General features: G+C 60.9%; 1 protein-coding gene across 3 annotated transcripts; it reads right to left on the reverse strand.

Annotated features, from left to right (window-relative positions):
• Window positions 1-1,115: 1,115 nt before the first annotated feature.
• On the reverse strand, window positions 1,116-10,932 carry OCEL1 (occludin/ELL domain containing 1). 3 transcript variants are annotated; one of them, XM_044998225.1, is made up of 6 exons: window positions 10,800-10,932; window positions 6,719-7,933; window positions 5,313-5,506; window positions 4,616-4,787; window positions 3,321-3,371; window positions 1,116-2,324 (listed from the first exon to the last, which is right to left on the reverse strand). In XM_044998225.1, exons 2-6 carry the CDS (start codon window positions 7,844-7,846, stop codon window positions 2,205-2,207), a joined length of 1,665 nt encoding a protein of 554 aa, XP_044854160.1. In that variant the 5' UTR covers window positions 7,847-7,933; window positions 10,800-10,932; the 3' UTR covers window positions 1,116-2,204. The 3 variants fall into 3 exon arrangements, with proteins under 3 accessions (XP_044854160.1, XP_044854163.1, XP_044854161.1); XM_044998228.1 differs by having other exon boundaries at window positions 6,719-7,934; window positions 10,860-10,917; XM_044998226.1 differs by lacking the exon at window positions 10,800-10,932 and adding an exon at window positions 10,480-10,789.
• Window positions 10,933-15,673: the final 4,741 nt, after the last annotated feature.

Raw genomic sequence — 15,673 nt, forward strand, 5'->3', positions numbered from 1 at the left:
TGGAGGTTTTTTTTTAAAATAAAAAGCAGCTTTATAAGTGGGAAAACAGCCTAAAGGCGGGTGTGTTGCAGTGACCATGCAACTAGCAGGGCGGCTCCGACCAGCTGCCCGCACCGGGATGGCTGTCAGGCAGGGCGCTCTGAAATTCTCCCTCTGCAGCTAGCTTCCAGCGCTGGCCACTCGTGCACAAGCCACGGCTGCACCAGGGGAGCTCAGCATGGGTCTGTCTACACGGCCTTGTAACCCCAGGTTTTTCCAAGCCCATTCCTGAGTGTCCGCGCTGCATCGTAAACCTGGGTTTGCAACTGCTGGGCCCGAGTCGCACAGCTGGGCTAACGGCTTGAGCTGCATCCACACGGCTACGCGACGGCTCGGACCCTAGTCACAGCAGGCCTCAGGCCCCAATCCGTCCCCCAGCAGGGTTCTAGCACCTGGGCCTTGAGTGGTTGCTGACCTGAGCCAGGCTGATGCGTGAAGCCAGAAGGCTCAAACCAGAATCAGCGCCTGGGCTTAGTGTGCAGTGTAGACGCACACGTCGTCTCACTCTGCTCCCCATAGGCAACTGGTCTCTAGCGAACTCCCAGAAAAGGGATTTGTTTCAAGTCTGGGGTCTCTTGTGTTGTAGTTAACTGGTAAACCAGCTGGGCAGGACCGGCTTGTGGCTGCGTGTTTGTGCACCGCCAAGGGCCGTGGGGACCGGGACTCCGGTGCTACGGTAACACAGACAACAGGCAGGTTTTTGTGGGGAAGAATCACTTCTGTTGTGATTTCTCTCACCAAACCAGTTCCCCCCCCCCAACAAGGATTGTGGGAGAAGGTGAAACCCTAATGATCATCAAGGGGGCGGCCCAGGAATGAAACCTGGGACCTTCCCAGTAAGAGCATGAGCTGCTACAGCTTGGACTAAGGAAGTAAATCCCCTGGGGAGGAGCTGTAGCAGAGTCTCATCCTCTGGGGGAGGGCTCCACTGATCTCCCACGTGATGCTGCTGTGACCAGACAGCACGTGCAATAGCATCACCCTCCTCCTGCACCCCCTTCAGGGACCCTCTCCAGGGGAATTCCAGCGCAGGGCAGGGCTGATCCTGCTGGCTCCAGGGATTTCACACACGGTCGGGCGGGCGGCCAGGTGTATTTTATTCAAAGGGGAAGCCGTCGCTCCTTACAGACAGTTACGAGCACCCCGCAAAGCTCAGTTTTTGCTGCACAGATGAACGCTGCCCCCTCCTCCGAGGGCTGCTTTGCAGAGTAAGTGAACATGGCGATGAAGTCCTGTGCGTAAGAGGCAATCTCTGGCCTGGGTTCCTGGAGGGATGCCGAGAGCGGGTTCGGGCCCCAGCAAGGGCGGACCGGCTAAACAGGGCTGACGAAGCCAGGGAAGCTGGGCCCCGGGCCCCCTTCCGGACCGCCGGGCCCTGGGTAATTTGTACCATCTCTCCCCCTCATTGGCCCTGCTCCCTCGTTAAAGGAGGCAGGGTCCCAGCCTTGCCCCCGCTGAAGTCAATGACCAGTGCGAGGCCACTGTCTCCAGTGGCGTGACTCCCAGTTTTACACCAGCATGAAATGAGCACAGAGCCAGGCCCAGGGGCGTTCTATCCCCTGTCACAGCCGCTCCCTTCAGCCAGAAGCTTTGCTCAGTTTCTCAGCTTCTCCACAGGGGCCGCCTGGAGGCTGGGTCTGGATGCTGCTGGCTGGAGCGGATGCGCGGTGCACCCCGGTTACCTATTCCCGTGAGCAGGAGCGAGGCACCGCTCCCTGCCCCGCCTGAGGCCCCAGTCCTCCCACCCCCAGCTTCAGTCCCACCTGGAGAGTGCACAACAGCACTGCTGGCTCCCAGCTCCAGCTGGTTCGGGGGCAGCACGGGGCAGGGATGGCGCCTGACCCACACGTGACCCAGCTGGGGGGGGGCGGGTGATGCACAGGAGGCCACAAGGCACAAGCACCCCCATAGGTGCTGGAACTAGGGGTGCAGCCGCACCCCCTGGCTTGGAATGGTTTCCATCAGACACAGGGTTTACAGTTTGGTTCAAGGGCTCTCAGCACCCCCACTATGCACATTGTTCCAGCCCCAGTGTCCCGTATCCTGCTCTCTTTCTGGCCAAGGTCCCCCAGACATCGGCAAGCCCCAGAGCAATTCAGGGCTGGGGGTCGGGGTGTTGGGGACCGGTCCAGGGGTGGCATGGTGCCACCCCCCAGGTGCCAGGCTCAGAAGTACATGGAGCCCTCCTTGGCTGTCCGGTCGTACTCCTGGATCTGCGCCTTGATGTGCGCAAGCTTCTTCTTCAGGTAGTCGCAGCGCTCCTGCTTCTCCAGGAAGGCGGGATCCTGCAGGGACAAGAGGATGGGTCCTTTGTCAGCATCACCACCGTTAGATCTGGGCTTCACCTCCTCTCCCCGGCCACCCCAAACTGGGGAGCAGGGTCCCCAGGAGGATCTGAGATTTGCCCCACACTCCCGACCCTGCGGAGAGCTGGGTCCCTGCTGGCAGCGACCGGGCCAAGCGGAAAGGCAGGGAGCGCTCCCGCCTGAGGACGTTCCTTTGTACAGGGCCGAGCGCTCGGCTGGGAAGGCCAGAGCCATTGCAGCTGCCCTGTTGTGAGCAGGAGCGAGAGACGGCACAAGACCACGTCAGCCAGTCTAGGGACCCCAAGGGAACCACAGGTTCTAGCTGCACCCAGCGGCCTCCACAGAGAATCCCCGTTAGAGTCATTTGAACCCAGTCCTGGCTCTTCCACACCACAGGGGCTCCACAGCCGCAGGTGTGGGAGCGCCCGAGAGCCCTCGGTCGGCCAGAGGGGCCCTGCTTGTTTGGGAGAATTCTTTGGCCAGCGATGCCCCAAGCACTGTTCAAATGGGGATGCGGGCTGGATACATCTGCCCAGGGGTCCCCAACGCGGTGCCCGTGGGTGCTATGGTGCCTGCTGGGCCGTCTAAGTGCGCCCGCGTACTGGCCGGCGGACGAGCATCTGCCGAAATGCCACCGACAAGCTGCATCATCCAGAGGCGTCGCCGCTGAGGTGCCGCCTATTTTCAGCGGTATTTCGGCAGCGCCGCCTCTGGATGACGCAGCTTGTCGGCGGCAGTTCGGCAGCGACGCCTATTGACGTTGCAGCTTGTCGGCGGAATTTCGGCGGATGCTCGTCCGCCGCCACGGTCCTCCGTGGCTCATCGTCTGGCGCCTGCCAGACAAAAAAGGGTTGGGGACCATTGATCTACAGACTGCAACCACCCCCTGTGATGGGGCGAGCTCCAGGCTGTACAGCGTTCCCGCGGCCTACTAGCCTCCCGCCCCTTGGCTTGCACAGCGTGCCCCTAACTCACCCGCTTTTTCTGCCTGAATTCCTTCCAGATGTTGGAGACCCGGCTCTGTTCCTGCGGAGCATAAGGCAGCGGGTGAAGGGGCCTGGCCGAGCTCTGCCGGGCAGCCCCAGCGAGCCTGGCTCAGCAGCAGAGCTGGCGGGGAGCGGAAATGCCTTTGGCCAGAAGAGTTGCAAACATTTTTCTGTTTGGAATTGGCACCTTTCGCTTCTGGCGAATCAGCGTTTTCCGACCGGAGGCTGTGCCCCCGGAATGCTGCAGCCAGCTCCAGTAGCCAGGCCGCCAGGGACTCCACCAACCCTCTGGGAATAGGGGGAGGACATCAGCCCCCCTTCAGCTGGGCGTCCGGCAGGATAACTTTGATAAGGGCCTGGCTGCGAAATGCTGCTGCTCTTTTGATCTGCCAGCTGGGAACTCAGATCCTGGAAAACCAGGAACTGCCCCGAACAATCCTCTGGGCCTTCGACTGTAGCTAGCAGAGAATGACTCAGGGAAAGCGTGTGTGTGGCGGGGGAGGGGAGACACTGAATCAAGGTTTGGTTTAGCGCTGCTAGAAGGAAGTGTGGGGAGAAATTCCTGCCTGGAGTAGGCCCCAGAAGGTCAGACTCGCTCATGAGCAGTGTCACCCACGCACCAGTGTAGCTCTGAAGCCGGCGTGTGGTAAAGAACCAGACCTGCAAAGCCCGGAGTTGGCTTGGATCCCAGCAGAAAGAGCAGACGACCGGCTTCCCCTTTCCTCCATCAGCCCTGGGCGTCTGCTCCGAGTATTAATGAACCCAGCAGGAGCAATGTCGGTTCATGGGCCACAAGGCCTTTGACTTGAACTGGCTTCCTCAAGGAAGCACCAGCGGAACCCGAAGCACAAAGCTCGGTCGCTCCGCTCCCAGGGAAGCTTCCGGACGGCTCCGTCACAAGGGCGGCAGCGGCTCCTTTGTTGTTCCTGGTGGCTCAGTCGACCCTCTGCTGCTTCTAGCCTGACTCCGGTACCAGCCTATGGCTTGGGCCAAATTGTTCTACCTGCTTCTGCTCGTGGTGGGTGCCCTGCCTGTCTCCACAGCCCCTCCAGCCCTGGTCCTCTTTGCCAGCACTGGAAAGGGGCCAACCAGTTCCAGTGGGTTTTTTGTGGGTTGTTCCTGTCCTAGTAGGAAATCAGCTGAGACCCATCAATTCATTCCACCAAACGTTCCCCACTGCTGAGCCAGGCAGGAGAGGAAGCCGTCCCTGGGCGGTGAGAGGCCCCACATCCCAGCCCCCGCTCCGGCCTGCCTGTGCCGTGCCCCCTCTGCTTAGCAACTGACCTTCTTGCTGGGCGTGCGATGCGGTAGCCGGCTCATCATGGCGTCCAACTCCTTGAACTTCTGCAGCGCCGCATGGACCTCGTGGTAGAGCTCCTTGTACTCCGCGTACTGGTCGTTGAAGACGGCCTTGTACTTCTCTCTCTCCTCGTGGCAGCAGATCCCTGGGTACTTCCTACCCAGCCCAAGAGATTCACAGGGGGGGAAAAGGACTCTGAGATAGGTGGCAAGGGATGGATCCGTGAATGGTGGGAAAATGTTAACCCATGCGGCGGGAGGAAATCAGGGGCTTATTAGGAAGGAAAATACCTGCAGAGCTGGGGGGGTGCTCAGATATTGTGTGTATTATAGTCATATCTAGAGGCTCAGGGCCCCACTGCGTGAGAGACCCTGTCCCAAAGAGCTCAGTCTATGTAGACACAGGAAGGCTCATTCTCCCACTGGGGAACTGAGGTTCAGAGAGATGCAGTGACTTGCTCAAGATCACCTGGAGAGCCTGGGACAGAGGCAGGCATTGAACCCAGGTCACCTGGATCCCAGTCCAGTGCCTTAGCTGCCGGGATGGAGAGTGCTGCATAAAGCCAGTGCTGCCCTTTCAACCCCTGCATCCTCCTGGTAATGACCCACCAGCACACAGCCCCAAGCCAGCCCTCGCCCGCTCCCGCAGCCAGGGACATGGAGGGGATGGGTCGTTACTTACACAACATAGTCAGGGACGATGTGTGGCTTTGGGGTGTGCCCCGTCGGGATGGAGCAGCTTAAGGCCCCTGACGCCTCGCCCTTCTCGGAGAACCCCAGCTGTCTGGTGACCTTCCCCGGGAGGCTCCCGGGCGGCATCACCTCATCCTGGAAGACGATCCGCTTGGGTCTGGCTTGCAGGAGGACGGGGTTGTGCTTAAAGAGACAGAGGGGTGTGAGGCTCAGCAGCAATGTGACAGCACTGGAATGGGTTCCCTAGGGAGGGGGTGGAATCTCCACCCTTAGAGGCTTTTAAGGCCCGGCTTGACAAAGCCCTGGCTGGGATGATTTAGTTGGGATTGGTCCTGCTCTGAGCAGGGGGTGGGACTAGATACCTCCTGAGGTCCCTTCCAACCCTGAGATTCTATGATTTAACCCACATAGACCTCAAAGAGTGAGCTCCTAGGGCCTGGGTCAACACCCCAGGCTCCACAGCCCACCTCCTCGGGAGCAGCCTCCGATCTCCAGCCATGGCCTCAGGGAGGGCTAGGCAAGCCCCAGCCCCCCAGCCCCATGCAAAGGGCGAGGCCACAAAGGGGGTGTGATTGTAGCCCCTGTAGATGCTGAGCTCGGCGCTAGGTGGGTAACCATAGCAGGGGAGCTGCGGCAGCACACCCAGGACCTTGGGTAGGCACCGGAGCGAGTACGTCTGCAGGAGCGGCAGTCACACGTGTCCCGACGGCTGGGCAGAGGGAGGTTACTGCCGCACAGAGCCAGCGAGCTGTCAGCCGCACCGCCTGAGCGACGGCTGTCTCTGACGCAGCCCGGGCTGGAGACAGGCGGCTGGGCTGGATGGAGGCTCCAGAAGGATGATTCGTGCATCTCTGGAAGGCTCCGGTTTGTGGGTCCCCACTGGGATCCCCCTGCACGGAACCATCTCCTGTTCCTACGGAGCTAATCCTGGAACCAATGTAACCGCCACTGTCCCCAGCTCGGGGTTTGCCCCAACCTTTCCAGGACTCTCCGCCGCAGCCTCACCCCACACAATGCACCCGCGCATGGGGCTGGGGCGTAGGGCCAGGTTACTCACAGCCGTGGCAGCTAGCCAGGCACGAGCCCCCCAAGGGAGCTCCCCAGCAGCGGAGGGGGGGAGCAGTGGGGACGCTGCGGAGGGAGGGGGCGTGTCAAAAGTAGGAGGGGGTGTGGCTTAGATGGGCCTGCATTCTGCCTCCCGGCAATGCCCCGCACGGGCCTTTGACGCACGAGTGCAACCCGGCCCCCGTAGCCCTGGAATCGAGGAGGTACCTGCACGGGGCGAATCCTTCCCAGAGCCAAGAGAAGGCGCCGGGCCTTGGGGACAGGGAAGGGGGCAGAAGCACTAGGGCGCTGCCTCCTCCTGCTCTGGGGCACGCTAGCGCTAGGACTCACTAGTGCTTCAAAGCCCTCCCGCTGCTTCCTCGCCATCTCGTGCCTCCACATCTTCAGACACACCAGCGCCCCGGCCAGGTAGAGCAGGGTGGTGATGAAGAGGAAGGCGATAGCCGCCACCTGGCCCCCCTCCACGCGGCAGAAGGCGGCTATGAGCGGGTTGCTGGCGAACAGGGAGTAGCAGAGGCCGCCGCGGTTCACGTCGTTGACGTAGGCGATGGCCGCCCCCATGTAGAGGAGGAACATGATGATGTTGAGGGCGAACTCCGCCAGGGGCCACCAGTGGGAGTCGAGGAGGATGGTCCTATAGTACATGGTGACCCCCAGCCCCAAGAGGATGACCGTGACCAGCCACGCCAGGCTGGCCACCACCAGCACAAAGGGGGTCATGGGGCCGTAATAATTGTACCCGTAGCCTCCCCCCAAAAGGCCGTCTGACAGCAGGTTCCCGCCGTACAGGTTGTACCACTGGTAGTCCTTCTGGATGTAGGCACAGACACAAGCAAAGACCATGCCGCCAAAGAGCAGCTCCAGCCCGGCCATCAGCCGGAGCAGGCCTGGCCATGACTTCATGTAGGAGTACTTGAGGTTGTAGGCCTCCAGCTTCTCCTCGTAGCTCAGCAAGGCGGGTGGGCCCTGCTGGCTCCTGGGGGGAGACATCTCTGTCTCCTGGTTACACTCAGAGGGGCTGGACCAGGAGGGTTCCTGGAAACCGCTGCTGGAGCTGCCATTGCGGGCTGGCCCGCGGCGATCTGACAACGGACTTACGGGTGGGGAGCACCGGGCGGCGGCGTAGGCCAGCGGCAGGAACGGCTCGGGCTCTCGCCTCCATCTTTGGAAAAAGTTCTTCCACGACCGGGGGATAAAACGCCTGACGGGCTTCAAGGGCGAGGCCTCTTGGGTCTCCGAGCTGCAGGGGACGTCCCCGACGGGCGGCTGGGCTGGCAGGGGAGGCTCAGGGGTGGAGGAATCGAAGGAGTCAGACAAGTCGCTCTTGCCAGGGTAGGACCTGCCGGATGCCCTGGTCCAGGCTTGCGAGGGCCACATTTGCCAGGAGGAGTTTAGCGGGTCTCCATCCGACTCCACGATGGGCCGCCTCTTCTCCCTGGAGGAGGTAGAATTTGCCATGTGTCCAAGGAGTCACAGCATTTCAGTCTCTAGTCTCCTCAGCACTGGCACTGGGGGGAGCTCTCCTCTCTGCGATCTGGCCAGGCCCCTGTGGGAGCGGGAGGGAAGAAACAGGCACAGGTTAACGCTGAGGTTCATGGGCTCTTTGCTACAAGCCCATTCGTTTATTCGTTACATCGGCAAATAAAATTCCCTTGGTGAGAGTTGGCATCCTGCTCTCTCGTCCCACTCTCCATTCCTGAGCAGCTGCAGCGGCCTCCTGGCCCTGTGATGGGCAGTGTTGTCTAGTGGCTAATGGCCAGGAGACCTGCGTTCTCAGGGCCGGCTCCAGGCACCAGCGCAGGGAGCAGGTGCTTGGGGCGGCCAAGGGGATGGGGCGGCACGTCCGGGTCTTCGGTGGCAATTTGGCGGTGGGTCCCTCAGTCCCTCTCGGAGCAAAGGACCCGCTGCCGAATTGCTGCCGAAGAATGAAGCGGCGCGGTGGAGCTGCCGCCGAAGTGCCGCCGATCGCAGCTTTATCTTTTTTTTTTCCCACCTTGCCGCTTGGGACGGCAAAAAAGCTGGAGCCGGCCCTGTGCGTTCTCGTCCCAGCCCTGCCCAGGGGCCTTGGGTAAGTCACTGCCCATCTGGGTGCCTCGCTAGCCGCCTCGTCTGGTTAGACTGAGCCCTTCACGGCAGGGACTGTCTCACGCTGGGTACGTACAGCGCAACGGGCCTGTGGTCTTGGTGTGCACCTTGGAGGGGTTCCTGAGCTGGGCTTCGAACCCAGCAACGCCCGCGCTCGGACCACGGACTCCTCTCCTATAGCGTTGCCTTGGGCCTGCGGCTCGTTCCCCATCGGTCGCTGCTCATCGATAAATGTTCAGCACCAAGGGAACCATCTGAACATAAAGAACGTAAGACCGGCCACGCTGGGTCAGCCCAAAGGGTGCTGGGTCTAGCCCAGTGTCCTGTCTGCCAACAGTGGCCAATGCCAGGTGCCCCAGAGGGAATGAACAGAGCAGGGAATCATCCAGTGAGCCATCCCCTGTAGCCCATTCCCAGCTGCTGGCAAACGGAGGCTGGGGACACCATCCCTGCCCAGCCTGGCTAATAGCCACTGATGGACCTGTCCTCCGTGAACTTACCTAATGCTTTTTTGATTGGCTTATGGTGACGTCACCACCACTCTTACACTCCAATTCTTCCCCATCCGTAGGAATCAGCACTGGTAACCAGCCCCTTGGGCTGGGGTGCCCCTGGGCACCCCCCCATTAATGCCACTCGAGGCTGGGCTATACGGGGGCAGCCTGTCAGGCCTTATCGTTGAGCATAGAGAGAATTTCTTGGCTCTTTGGGATTGGTCTCAGCTCATCGCCCAAAGCTCAGGAGCTGCACAGTCTCTGTTGGACGTGAAAAGCAATTAGAGCAGTTCTGGGCTGGCGCAGCCAGCTCCCTCCTGGGCCTTCTTCCCAGCAAACAGCCACGCCGACCAGCGGCTTTCGTTGGCCATTTCGCTGCTCACCCGACACCGCCGAGTGCATCCGGTTCAGAAAGAACAGCAGCAGCTAAGAAAAGATAGGCGCCACGTCTAAGGAGAGTCCTCTCCCCTTCTCCAGACTGCTCGGGCTTTTTCATTTCTCACCCACCGTGGGCACCTGGCTCCGTAGCCCCTCCATAAAACCTGGGTTCTACTCAGGGACGTCCCCGGCTGGTTCTGGGGTGGGCATGTGGCTTTTCCCTTTGTACCAGAACAGCCACCCAGGCAAGGTGGGGTCCACAGATCCACGTTTACATCACACTGCCGGCCCGGCTGCCTTCTAGAACATGGGGAGCACCACTAGCTGGCTCACGAATGAGTTAAAGGGACACTACCCTCTGCACCCACCTGACTCACCCACTTGCAGTGCAGGGCTAACATCACGGGGGGGTGGGGGGACGATCAGCACCCCATGGAAAAAGACACTAACAAGTCACGTTCAAGTGAAGTTGGTGTGTGTGGGTGAAATCCGGAGGGAGCAACGCCTTTGGCTGGGTTGGGGGATTGACTTGGGGGGGTGAGTATCTGCTTGTTGAGCTGAAGGATGGGTCCATCTGCCCAGGGAGACTTTGTTCATCCGGAGGGTACAGTGAGACGGACCCCAGACGTTTGGCGCTCCCGTTTTCTATCTCTAGAGGGCCTGGGGGCGTTCACACTGGGGCTGGCTGGAAAACAAGGATTCTCGGGATTTGTTCCAGATTGGAAAAACCCCCGCAAGAGCTTTGGTAATTTTTCATCCACACCCCCACATACATGAGAGTGAGTGAGACGCCCTCCCTCCACCCCCAGAATAGCCCAGTGGCCCAGGCACTCACGCGGGTGAGCCAGGTTCAAGTCCCCACTCTGCCTGATTTGGAGCAAGGACTTGAGCGTCCCCCCCTGTCATCCCAGGTGAGCCCCGGCCCCTTGGCTGTCCCAGACCTGAGACGCCTTCCTGACGAACGGGCCGGCCAAGCCAACGCCTTCCCGCCTGATGCTTCTGTTTTGATGAATTGGCATTTTCAAGTGGAAAAAAACATTTCATTGAAAAATCCCCCCCTGGCCCTAACTAGCGGGGATCTCGTCGGTTTCTCTAGGCAAAGCCAGCCACAGCTGGGCCGCCGCCCTGCCTTACCCTGGAGCACACGAAGTCCAGCAGGGAGCCGCGCCCCCCCGCCGACCTGGGGATTCTTGCACCGATGTGGCTGTGCTGTCCCGGCGGAGAGCAGGGCTCGCGCCCGGGGCCCACGTCTGCTTCCAGCAGTGGCGCTGCAGTCAGCGGAGTCGGCCCGGGTGATACGGTGGGGAGCCAGGGCAGGGCTGGTTTGTAGGATCTACACCAGCGGCAGGGTATCTTAGGCCACTCCAGCCTTCGCAGCGTGGCCACTAACTGCACCTACGCGTGAGAGGGGAGGGCCCCCAGGATTGCCAACAGAAAACGGCGGGAGCCATTACCTGCCGTTCCCTTGTGGGGCTACAGGCTGCGGGGTACATGGGTTCATGGCTGTGCCTCACCCTCCTGCTGTCGTCCCGGCAAAGTCAGGGTGTTGCGAAGGCGTCCGGCCCAGCTGCTCCCCTGGGTGCGTTATTAGCCTCCAATGTAAAACAGCGAGTTAAACATTAACTGTGCCCAGCCGCCAGGCAGCCCCGTGTGCAGAGCGGGGGCCCCTGGACGGCCAGATGATAAGCTCCGCCCCTGGGGGGGGAGTTCCAATGGAGCCCCCCCCACTTCCCTGAGGGCGGGCGGCACTCAGCCCCAGGCTTTCCTGCCCATCAGCCAAGCCTTCCTGGTGGTGGGGACAGGGCTACTACCAGCAAAAATAAAATCTGGGAGAGCTCTGTGCCTGCCAGCAGAGAGTGGGCATTCCTATTGACCCCCCGACAGGTGGGCTGCCAACAGGATTCGAGCCTTTGAGCTTCAGCAGCCCAGTACAGACCTCTCTCCCACTGGAGCTGAAGGAGTAACTCCACGAACTGGCAGCAGTAGTAAGCTAGGACTGGGAAGGCCAATAGTACGGTTATGAACAGCGTGAGAGTGATCACTGCCCCCTACTGGCTGGACTCAGCTGTGTATCATAGGCCCTATATTGCTAGCAGCTAAGGAAGATTTTCCTTTAAATCAAATGGTTGAGACCTGAGCCACTGGGCCAGAAGGATCGGTGTCCACACGGCCTCAGGCCCAGCTCCGTCTCAGCACACCCTGCTGCACTATGGCGAAAGTGTTTCTCCACTCAGCTAGGACGGGCAGGATCATTCACCTTCCTGGGGCTGCGGCACGACCAGCCCGCCGCGCCCCCCCCCCCCGCAGCTAATCAGATTTGGGCCGGGCCAACATAGAAAAACATTTCCCGTTTGCTGGGTTGCTTTAAGCATTACACGTGGCACCTTTCTGGATCTTTAACCCCCCCGAACTAATCAGGCACCCTAACCCCTTCCTTGCCACTGCTCTATCCGCCCGCCCCTTTGTCGCACTTAGTATCACTGAGTCTATAAACTTCTCTGTAGCCTGGCCGGGGGCTGGGCCCGGGGCTCACGGACAGATTTCAGGAGGCCGCGACCACTCCCCGTTTCTTTAGACGAGGCAGAGGGGTGGGGTGCAGGACCCACTTTCTTTCTGTTGTAATAGGAGGACACAGCCAGCAGGCGGCGCTGTGCTGACAGCTACTTAACTTACGACACTTCGTGTACCTTGGCTATCACCGTGTGGGTCTCTGTCCCCCTCTGTTGGCTGCTCCACATACAGTCAGGGGCTGGGGGGACTCATGAGCCCTTCTGGCTGAACTGGGCCGGTGGGATTCTGAGTGCCAAGCCCAGAAGCCACGGCAAAGCCACTCCGTGCCAGGGAGACGGGTGCGTTAGCAAGAGAGGCGGAGCGGCTTCCATCGGAGACACTGCAGGCACCGTGTCAGCACGAACCATTCACCCCCAGCCCCTTCTCTCAGGTCGGGTCAACGTTCCTCATTCCCCAGAGAGGGAAACTGAGGCACAGAGCAGGGCCCTGACTTGCTCGAGGTCACAGCAGGAGGCAGTGGCAGAGCTGGGCCTGGAACGCAGGGGTCCTGACTCTCCGTCCTCCGGGTTCTAACCACTAGACCCGCCCACCGCCACACTGCGACACCACAAAGGACTTGCCGCACCCCGAAGCGGCCAGCGAGCCCAAATGAAGAGGGCTGGTTGGGGAGGAGGGTGGGAACCTGAATTCTAAGAAGTCCGAGTCCTGTTCAACATGGCGCATCCCAGCACAAGCAGCTCAGAAGAGCAGCAGCAGCTGATTGCTCCGGCCCAAGGGCATCTCTTTGCAGCAGCAGGCAGCAGGGGGCGCCCTCCCCCTGCAGTTCACACTGGTCCCAAGTTATTTGCGAAGCAGACTAAAGAAGCGTCTTTGTCCAGAAGGCTACAGCACCCTGGCCCCCGCCAGCCTGGGCCGGTGCCCGCAGAGGGCAGGTCAGTCCCAGGTAGGGCTGGGTCCGTCTTCCTCTCACGGGGCCGTGACACTGTCCACCCCCTCTCCAGGGTGCTCCCAGGCTCGCTGGCCAGGGGGGCGCCGGGCGAGTGGGGGTTTGGTTCCCGGTGCATTTCGAGGTCAGGGGCTAATCGAGAAGACCGGGCGTGCCGCAGCCACCCAGCGCCCATCGGCCTCTCTTCCTAGCCCTGGCGCTTCAGGTCTGGATGGTCCAGAGATCTCAGCTCCCGGGTAGGGCCGGGTTTCAGGCGTATCATTATTACTGAGTCACTGTATTGCAAGGACACCGGGGGCGTCCCAGCCCCCCGGCGCCCTAGGCGCTGAATAGACACGCAACGAAGAGACCGTCTCTGCCCCAAAGCGCTTCCAGTCTAAACCGGCTTAGCTCAACAGTGCTCCGCCCCCAGAGCTCCCATTCCGGGGCAGGTCCCTCAGACCCGCCCTGCCGAGCAGTTTGGGAGAATCTGGCCCTGCCGGGGGGAGGGGAGGCCAGAGAGCAGGGCCTGTTGCATTGGACTGTGGGTAAAATCTGGCTGGATCATGCTGGGCTCCTCTAGGTTTCCTTGCTCAGGAGCAAGGCTCAGGCAGTGGGAGAGGAAGATGGGTCTGCCAGGAGCAGCAGGGATCTTCTTGTAGACACCCCGATAAATCCCTGGTGGGGTGCAGGGCCCTGCACGTTCTTGTAGGGCTGCTCTTAGCCAGGACGGCAGGTGGGGGGCGTTTGTGGGGTCCCCCGGTTGGGTTTGCTCTAATTTCACAGCCCCCCGTGGCTTGGCTCCTACAACCCCCAAATCCCAAAGCAGAAACCGTCATTGTGGCTGTGAGCCACCTGCTCTTGGGCAACAGAAACCTGTGAGAGCCACACGCCGTTTCCATCCAGAAATCACAGCGCAGCCCCCACACGGCCTTGCACATTTGGACCCCAGGGGGGGAGGGGTTCTCCCTACTTTACCAGTGGGGAAACTGAGGCACAGAGCAGGGGAAGGGAGTTGTTCAAAGTCACAAAGCGAATCTTGACTCCCAGTCCCTGCTCCTGGCTTCCCTGCTCTAACCACTAGGCTCCCCCTTTGTCTTCTGCGAGCCCAGACTAGGACCCCCGGGGTCCTGATCCCCATCTGTCCCTGCTCTAGCCACTGGCCTAGACAGCCTCCCTATTTCGTTGCAAAGGTTCCAGTTCCTCATTAGTGGTGCCCAGCATTCCTGGGTCACCCTCTCCCCCAGTCCCTCCCACACAGACACCCTGGGGCCCTGCTGTGCATTTCTGCTAATGAAAATACGCCCCCCCCCCCAAACTCCCGCACGAATCCAGCTGCTCGTGTCCAGCCTGCCTGGCATGTTTCACTGCACTCCCGGGGCAGGAGGGCCTGGCAGCGGCTGGCTCTGGGCTCTCACTGGCCTGCTCCCAGCAGGGCCCTCGGTATCTCTGGTTGGCAGGCAGTGACCTGCCCAGCTCGCTTCTCATGCAGAGGCCTCTCCTCTCCGGCTGGTGGAAGCGCTAAGCCCTCGATTCGCTCCAAAGCTGCCCTGGGTGGCTTAGAGGGACACTGGGAGCCGCAAAGAACCACAGGGTCTGTCTGTGTCCAGCAGCCTCCCCAGAGAATCCCCCTTTACCATCACTTCACCCGCCCAGCTGAGCCAGAGGGGTCGGTTCACAGCCTCTCCAGCGAAACCAGCTGTGCCCTGCCTCAGACAGCCGGGGATCTGGCCCGCTGATGCCAGTGTTAAACGCGGGGCCCGCCAGGGAACGCACGAGGTGCCGGTAGCTGACACTGAGGCAAACCCAGCTGAGCGGGGGAACCCTGTTCCGGGCTTGGCTCACTCAGATCATAAACAGCCACAGCCTTGGACTCTCCCCCCCCCCTCCACTGGTGCCCCCCAATCCTGATCCACAGCCTGTCGCTATTCCAGCCCTGGGCTCCCCCATACACACAGCTCCGCTGGTGCCCCTCAATCCCGACTTGCAGCCCCCCGTCTCTGTAGTCGGTTCCCGCTGGACTGTATTTAGTCAGGGGGAGGCAGGGAACCAGCTGGGCACGTACAGACGGGGCCTGCACAGTGCAGCGGAGACGATTCCTTCCCCGGCTCCGGCTCCCAGCAAAGCCGAGGTGGCAGGTTGATGGATGAGGCCGGGGCAGCTCGCAGGCTGGAACCATAATGGGAAGGGAAAGCGCCGCGGCTCATTGATGCGTCCCCGGCCAAGCAGCCGAGAGTGATGGACGGGGCGGGCTGGGCGTGCGTGGGCGAGGGGGATAGTTCCCCAACAGCTGCCATTCCAGCCCTCAATTAGCAGCTGAAGTTCATTTCACGCCTCACAAGGCGCTTGGCAGGAGGATTTTTCAAAAATCAAATCAAATCAAACCAGGCACAATGAATCCCCCCCCCCCCCCGTCGCCCCCCAGGCTCACTGGGCACGGGGCAGGCACGGCCCTGGCTTAAAGCGGAAGGGTCTGAGCCTGAACTGCCTCTTGGCCTCCAGCCTCAGTCACCTGCTCTAGCATTAACCCCCCCGCCCCGCCCCGAGCCCTGTGCATGGTGCAGCAGCTGGCTCTGTGGGGAGGGGGTTATTCCGGGGAGCTGAGCTGCCACTGGGATTTTCGGGTATTTTGCCGTATCGTCTCTATGCAAAGGACAAGATCGGGGAGAGGGACGTGAGTCTCATACGAGTCAGAGGGCTGGTTCAGATGGGAGTAGCCAACAGCTCAGGGGCAGATTCAGGGAGAGAACCCAGGAGTCCTGCCCGCCTTACTCCAACCATGAGACTCCATCAGCTTCACAGAGCTGAGGACAGAACGCAGGAGTCCTGGCTTGCAGCCACCCACAGCACTCAGCACTCCCTTCAATCACCTGGCTGGCTGGGTGAGAATCT

Source organism: Mauremys mutica, chromosome 24 (assembly GCF_020497125.1).
Source record: "Mauremys mutica isolate MM-2020 ecotype Southern chromosome 24, ASM2049712v1, whole genome shotgun sequence".
In the NCBI taxonomy this organism is placed as follows: Eukaryota; Metazoa; Chordata; order Testudines; family Geoemydidae; genus Mauremys; species Mauremys mutica.

Excerpts from the sequence above, each read along its gene's own strand:
- OCEL1 (XM_044998225.1), bottom strand. The coding sequence starts at position 7,846 with ATGGCAAATTCTACCTCCTCCAGGGAGAAGAGGCGGCCCATCGTGGAG. Across the intron at positions 5,507-6,718 it reads GGGAGGGCTTTGAAGCACTA|CACAACCCCGTCCTCCTGCA; the intron begins GTGAGTCCTAGC and ends TGTCTCTTTAAG. Across the intron at positions 2,325-3,320 it reads AATTCAGGCAGAAAAAGCGG|GATCCCGCCTTCCTGGAGAA; the intron begins GTGAGTTAGGGG and ends TTGTCCCTGCAG.